Raw genomic sequence first — 8,316 nt, 5'->3', positions numbered from 1 at the left:
AGGATCCGTCGCCAATTTCAGAAGGAGATCTGTGTCAAGATTCTTTCTGCCCTCAAAGTTTAAATTGATTTGACGTCTCCATGAGTCTAGTTGATGTGATGTATCAACTTTATGTCAACTCAACTCTGAATAAGTTTTTACCTGTCCACTCTATAAATGCGGCTGATTAACGTCTATGAGCAGATGCCTCACACCGTCAGATGCATACACATGTCCTACATCTAACGGTTCTCCTCAATTATAAACACTTAAGGTTTGACAAGAGACAAAGGTAATGAAACTCTTACAACTTAGCTCTCCATAACAAGTAAATATACATTCCCCTCCCCACCATTTTTGTACAACCTTGGCACTGTTTCGATTAACAAAAGCTAACTTGACCGTCAGAGTGTATTCGGCCGGCGCCACCCCCATTAGTTCCGGCCGTGTGCATCTGACCGTGCGTTAACTGTGCGCAGGGAGGATTACGTGGAAAAGCTATCGGTTGGCCACGTGGAGGATCTAATTCGTGAGGTCAACACTGTTCAAAGCATATTGTAATTAAAAACAAAAATTATGACTGTAACATATAAATATATTGATGTACTCTTGACGAGAATTTAGAACAATCTACATATAACGTTTTGCTACTTACCTCGAGGAAGAGATAAGAAATGTTTTGGCTTCTGCAATTTGTTTCGATCGATAATTGGATTGAGAAAAGGCAGATGGAAAAAGTAACTGTCTACGTTGGTGCCTTTACGTTTTGAATAGAGAATTTGGGCGCGCCAAGCTGTGCATTAGTTGGGCAAATTTGCCTCTCCAAAAGTTGGCAAATGAAAATGGAATTGGAATCAGTAGAGCCCAAGATTCTAAGAGGGTGTTTAAGCCCCATTTTATGAAAAAAAAAATTATTTTATATTAGATTTATGAAAAATGTGTGATTGAAAAATAAGATTTTTTTTTATTTACATGTTATATTATTTTAATAAATAATGTGTGGTTGAAAAGAAGAAAGAGAAAAATATATTTTGAAATAATGAGATGGATAAAATGCGTAATGCATAGCAATAGGTTTGGTTTTGATCGAACATTAAGCATTATAAGAATTTTGTGTGTCTATACAAAATATATGCATAATTATGCATTTTCAAAATCATAAATACTATAATTACTCCATCTTTATACATATTCTTCAAATTTTCAATAAAAACATATTGTTCAGAATTATAAATACAACAATTACTTGATAAGCAATTACGACGATTAGATTAGACATGAACGTCGACTTAAAAAACTCTAAATCTTGTCTAGCTCTTTATGGAATTCCAGTCATCTTTCATGTCATCCGATGCAAAATTATCTTCATTAGATTATCTTATTTCAATTCAAGAATTTCTATTACCTCTTGTATATAGTAATATATCATTACCAACCTCCTCATTATCACAATCATCAACCATTCAAGATTGTGCACTACTAAGATCACTTGCTAGTAAAACAAGAAGAAAATCGGAGAACTCTAAAAAAAAAAAAAAAATTGTTTTGATTTTTTAAATTGTTTTGATTTTTTATTTTTCTAGAAGTCTTTTCCCTACAGATTGTTGTATGCAATTTATGGGCTTGGATGATTTGAGCTACTTTGATGTTTATTGGGCTTAATTTACATTTTTCAAGTTATAAAAATGGGATGGACTTTGTTAGGCTAATTTTGTCACAATTTTTAACACAAATGTGTGTGCCTTTTGATGTTTAAGTGTGTATATGCGATCAAGGAAATGTGTTTATCGCATTATCACACGCATACCTCATATGCAGGGTATTTTGAAATTGCATTGAGTATATGCGGGCATATACAAAGCATATGCGTGCATTTTAGAACACTATTTAAATTCACCTGGGCTCTGTTTCCTAAAAATTCATTTTTCTTTAAACTTATTTTCAAATATACATTCTTTTAATAATATTAATTTAAATTTGAATTTTTTGCACTACTTGACTATCTCCAAAAAAATCACTTACAAAATCTATTACCAAAAAATAGGCTCAAACTGAGCCTAAGTTGGACTAGAATCAAAATGGACCAGCCCGTTCAATTGTGAGTTAAAATTAGTCTAGTTTTGACTCTTGAGCTCCTATTTGGTGTTTACAAAATGCGAATTTTGATAAAATATCAATTGAAAAGTTAAAAAAAATTATGGATATGTGATTGAAATTGAATATGAAAAAATAATGAACTTTAAGAAATGAAGACTAAACATGGGTTAAATATGAGAATCAAATAGTTTTAGTCCAGTTTTTTTACTTTAGCTACAAAGTCAAATTTTTACGTTTGGAAATTTGGGGAGTGATTGAATTTAAATATAAATTATTATAAGCCGTGAATTTTATGAATATTTGAATAAAAGTATATTTGATTAGTTTAAATTAGTGTTCTAAAATGTATGTATATGCTCGATGTGTTTTCAAAACGCTCCGCATATGGGATATGCACGTGATCATTCGATCAACCCACTTCATTGACTGTATTTGCATTCATAAAAACCAAAATGTCGACACATTTGTATTGAAAATTGTGTCAAAATTAGCCGGCAAAGCCCAACCCATTTTTGTAACTTAAAAAGCAAATTGAGTCCAAGAAATATCAAATTAGTCCAAATCACGCAGGCACATGAATTATAACAGCAATTAATATTGTTTTGAAGTTTAGAAAAATCGAAAATCAAAATAATTTTTTTCATAAACTTGCGAACTATTTACGTCGAGCCCAAGCCTCCTTCTTTGATGTTCCTCTAGATTTACTAGCCAGTGATGCTAGTAATGTATAATCTTGGATGATTGATGATTATAATAATGAGAAGTTGGTTGATAATAATACCTTACCATCTACAGTAGATAATAAAAATTCTCGAGTTGAATAAAAGAGCCCGATGAAGAAGATATTTTTGAATGACACAAAAGATGATTTAGATGAAGAAGAGGAGCAAACTGAAATCCAATAAAAAGCTAGACAAGATAGATTTTTAAATCGGTGTTCGTATCTAATCCAATTGTAATAATTGATTATTAAGTAATTGTAGTATTTATGATTTTGAGCAATATATATTTTTATTTGAAAAATTGAAGAATATGCATAAATTTCAAAGAATGCATTATTTTATTTTTTATTAGTTTATAATATTTAAAATTATATTAAAAAGTGAAAAATGTATAATTACGTAAATGATTCTTATAGACATGCATATACTTGTAATACTTGATGCTCAACCGAAGCGTATTGTTTCGCATTACGCATTTTAGAATCTTGATTTAAATTATAATTTAATCATTTTTCAAACATAGATGAATTCAATCATAGAATTAGTTTTATAATCTCTCAATCAAATTATAACTTTATATTAATATCATAATATGATACGTATCCAAAATATTCAACACATCAATTGCCTAAAACTCATAGTGTGAGACTCAAATTAAGTGCTTGTTTTGTTCGTGTTTAGTAAAATTATAATGAAGAAAAGTAATGAAACTCATATAATATGCTATAATGATTGTAAATTTGTGATTACAATTAATGCTCGACTTTGATTTCAAATTATAAAAAGATTATAATAAAACTCAAACATGCACTGAACCATTCAATGCCCACTCCTAATGAAATACGTGACAAATCATCTTAATTCTCGAAATTCCACTATGTTGTGGGGATTTGGAAAAATAATTATACATGACTACTCAAATTTAGAGGCAATTCAAGTAACTTGAGCGGTTGGGAGAAAATTTATAATAATAATAAATTTGAATGGAAGATATGATGATTAACGGAATTTTTTCTTTAATCGATCAATCATATCACAATTAGTATTCTGATTAAGATAAATATATGTTGTTATTTTGGACAAAATTATCAATAAATATCATCATTTATCACCAATGCTACTCCGTTAATGATCACCGATCGGTGATGTTATCGACATTCATTGACCTTGCTTCGTTTTAGTGAACATCGATAGAGAAGTTGTTGATCTCACTTACTTGATGACACTGACCCTTTATAAAGCATTGTCCCCTTGTAATAAACTTGCAACTTTTGCCTAGTAACATGATTAGATGTCTTTGGGCCGAGGAACATAATTTCCATAAATTTTGCCTCCAATCTCCTAATGACACTATGTTTGATATGAAGTAAATCTCTCAACTTCGACATCAATTCTTCAAAGTTTCAAGTTTCAACCCCAACCAATACTCGACAACTGAGATAATAACGTCGCAGGTCGCAATATACTGAAATTATGTCAACATCATGCACAACGCTGCTCCCTTCGTCCCCTATGTTTGGTGGAAGACTTCTTAACCGATTTGGAAAGCTCTCAATAAAGTGGCTTCCCAAAATTTAATCTCTAGGATTCCCTTCGAAATGACAGAACATGCTGGCTGCCATTGTGGTCATCTTTAAACTCAATGTCAACCAAAATGATCTCTGTCATTCCCAATGGTCGTCGACATTAGCGCTAGGCTAAAGTTGAGGTTCGTGACTAATATAAATGTCCAAAAGGATGAAAATCTCCTCTTCGGATAAACTTCATTTAAATTGAAAGTTGAATACCTTGTTACATTGAAAAACCAATTTGGCAAAACTTTTGAAAAGTTAAAAGCTTCTTATGATATTAAGAAACTATTTTTGAAGACGTCTAACTTTCTGGAAATACCTTGTTTGGTTACGAGAGTTTTTAAAGGAATCTGCCATAAAATAATTTCCTCAGAAAGATCTTTTATAAAAAGTCAACTTTAACGTAGTGTAACTTTACATTGCACTACTTATCTCCAAATAGGGCAAATTTTATTAATTTATATTGTATTATGTTTTAATTATGTAATTAATAAAACATGCAACTTAGATATGTCTTTAAAAAATGAGTAGATGGAACCCTGGAATCATTTTTCCTTCATTTATTATCAATTACATGTAATTATCCCATTTTTGGATGTTCTAATTCATCAATTTTAATCATGTATATTAGTGAATTTGCTTCTGGGAGAAGATGAAGAGAAAAGTATTGTATCCTAAACACAGAACATACATACAATGCTTTTCAAAGGGTACATATAACTATAACTCATAATAACAATGCATTTGAGGAAAACACACTTCATATTCCATTCTTGTGCCTGTGCATGTAAAACCATTCCTAAATTTTGAAGCATTTTTGTTTTTCATCTCCACCTTCACAGCGAAGACTGCACATACTGGTCTATGATCAGAAAACCTCGATTCCCCGCGAATGTACGATAACTGTTCAATACCATTGCCTCGCCATAATATTCTGTCACACCTGAAATTCAATACACAACATAAACATTACTAAGAAGGATGGAAGTAGAAATGATATGAGACACAATATAAATTTTTTGTTTTTGTTTTTTTAAACAAGTTAATACTCTCTTTAGCTTTGATTTAGAATATTGGAGATAAAATATATTTGAATATGAATAACTATTCACCGTGCTTTATATATAATTAGTGTAATAAATAATATGCTCATAAATAAAAAATTTCATACATCAGATATAACGAAATTAAACATGAAGTTACTACAATTTTTCTCATATTAAGTTGATTTTTTATTTTTTTTTACATGAATAACTTGAGAATTAATGTTTTTTCGTTCTTCTATGAACCAAAATGTACAAAATCAGGCTCGATGTGTCTTTGACATAGTGAAGACACGTGTTTCAAATATTAAAAGTATATAACACATCACGAGACGTGTAAACCACACCCCATTAGTTGACGTAAGTCAACACCCCATTAGTTGATCAAGCACATAGTATAGAATGTTCGAGGAGTGTTGAGATCATGTATGTTCTCGACACCGATACACCAACTTAACGGCGTCTGTGCTTTCCAAGATTGACATTTTAAGATGAAATCATAAGTCTTAATTTGGTATGAAAAATTATTAAACTTTAATGAATAATTCAATCTAATTAAGAGGGTGTTTTATGGGGATTAAAATTAGATTTTTTAGTAGATTGTAATAGAAAATTTTAAAATGTATGGTTAAAAAGTTATGGGATCCAGGAAAGATGTGGTTAATATTGAATGTTTGACTTTGACTTAAATTAAAATTAGATTTTATTTCAAACCAAACAGGCTCTAAAACTCAAAAAATGAGCACGCGAATTTCAAGATTAATTTGTTCAAACCAGCCACTATCTTACAAGTGTATGTTAGGGGATAAAACCCAACATCGAATAAAGATAAAAATATAGACTAACTTATAAAGACATGTGCTACGACTCTTAATAATTGATTTTTTAAAATGAAATTTCAAATCTTAACAACATAGAGGGAGGGAGGAGGGCAATACCATGCAGGGGTTCTTCGTTTCTTCTTGGATTTAACAGTCTCTCCAGTGTAGGAGTCTGAATTATCTGAATATTTGTAAGTTGGTGCGAAAAATATCCTGCCCTCATTCCACCCACTGAACACTCTTCCCGATTCTCTCTCCATATTTAGCTGTATTCGACAAATCAGAGTCAAACCTCAATAATTATATCATAGAATAAAATAATTAAGCTTCAAAAAGTATTCAAAGTTTTGAAAGATTCTCCTATTTAGGCCATTAAAGTTATGAAATAAGGTAAACCGCTCATGGAACAACACATCGTGACATCTTTATCAACGTACATTAAATAAATCTGTCTAAAGACAAGAAAATTTTGAGACTTCGTTAATATATTTCATCAATTTTAATTAAAATTTACTAAAAATCTGATTTTAATCAATCTTGTCCAATCCACACCTCTTTCCTCTCTTTTTGTTTCCTTTTCTTTTTTAATCACATTTGATAAGTTGGAATGGATGATTTCGTATGCACAGTGTTGAAGAAAAAAATGAATGGTCCACTATTTTCTATTAACATTTATCCTTATTTCTCTTTTTTGTCGAAAAAAAAGGGCATGACGTATATAAGCTGTAAAAGAATTGAAGGAAAATATATCAAAATCTTGTCATCTCATTTCTCCATTTCCCAAAAAGCATGATGTACATAAATCGTAAATGAGTTGAGTGTCATCGACAACTCAATTGTTGACATGATATCAATATCTCATGGGACATTCAGACTTAGGAGTGCATTAGGTGTCCATTGACTGATATTTTCTCGAAGTCCTTTTCATTTCATCTTGTCAAAGCAATTTAAATAAATAGCTACCGACCTGATCTTTCTCTAGAAGAGAGTCCCAATCATTATCCTCTAATAGAAATCTCGTCTCTTCATAGCTCAAAGCCACTCTATAATTCAAGTCCCCTAGCCAAATCGTGCGGCTGAAAATTTTGGATTTAAGGTCATAAGTAATAATTACTTCACGAAAGAGTGTTAATTTTATGTGATAAAATTAATTACTGTAGTATATTAGTATAACTTACTCATGATTAATAATTCTTTCAGGCATTCCACGACTTGGACTCTTGCAAATTCTGGCGAATTGTGTGCCCTTGAGAATTTCCGCTACATCTGTGTTTCTTCTCAGCTCATCTCCTTCCTTCTCCCCAGAAGCCAAGTGACTACACACGAAGCAAAAGCTTGTTTGGTGCAAAGTCATGCTTATGGATATACAACCCTGCAAAGTTAGAAAAACAACAAATTAAGCAGTTTTTTCAAATAAATTTAGAGTCGACTACATGAATTTTATTTTATCATTCCCATAATTGGGAACATTAGTACACGAGAGATTTGATCTAGCCTCTCTCCCATGCCCCCCAGGGCATATCCCAGTAGTGTAAAGGATAGGAGTGAGGTAGTCTCAACTTTATTAGCAGCCGCAGTGTGAGGGTTCGATTCCTGAAATATAGAATTAGACTCTTTGTGGGCATCAGTGTACTAGCAAACTCTTATTCCCTAACCTGTTGGGGCACATTGTGCGATTTACCTCCCTTACGATGCTCAGGGGGGAGGTGAGGGCCCTCAAGGTTGGGGTTTAACCTTTTTTTTTTTTTTTTTTGTTATACCAAGATTGAGTCATTGAGTCTTCATTATAGAAATGCTTATTCTAAGTTGGAGGCAATGATATTACTTATTCATCTATAACTTTCAATTTACAAGTCTTCATAAAAATGATCTCACACATTAATTTCAAGGCACTCACCTGACGAATAAATCATTACACTTAAAATGATACCTACAGTATCAAGATTCATTTTCCATTTGACTTTTGGATATAAATTTTAAGTGGGATGAATGTTTCCTTGTCAGTATGTGTCATTAGGGAAAACAAATGTTAAATGCATTATTATTTGTGTGTCTTAGTTTCTTGTTGTTAACCAGTTCAATT

General features: G+C 31.5%; 1 protein-coding gene across 1 annotated transcript; it reads right to left on the bottom strand.

Moving 5' to 3' along the window:
• Positions 1 to 5,017: 5,017 nt before the first annotated feature.
• Positions 5,018 to 7,617, bottom strand: LOC111389557 (type I inositol polyphosphate 5-phosphatase 5-like; the record flags this gene model as incomplete). The annotated part of the gene is made up of 4 exons (XM_023014484.1): positions 5,018 to 5,312; positions 6,351 to 6,499; positions 7,201 to 7,309; positions 7,412 to 7,617. Coding segments are annotated over 4 exons (687 nt in total), but the record flags the coding sequence as incomplete, so codon positions are not given.
• Positions 7,618 to 8,316: the final 699 nt, after the last annotated feature.

This window comes from Olea europaea, unplaced genomic scaffold, assembly GCF_002742605.1.
Source record: "Olea europaea var. sylvestris unplaced genomic scaffold, O_europaea_v1 scaffold60, whole genome shotgun sequence".
Classification (NCBI taxonomy): Eukaryota; Viridiplantae; Streptophyta; class Magnoliopsida; order Lamiales; family Oleaceae; genus Olea; species Olea europaea.
Note: the sequence above shows the minus strand (reverse complement) of the source record. Positions and strands in the feature narration are given on the sequence as shown.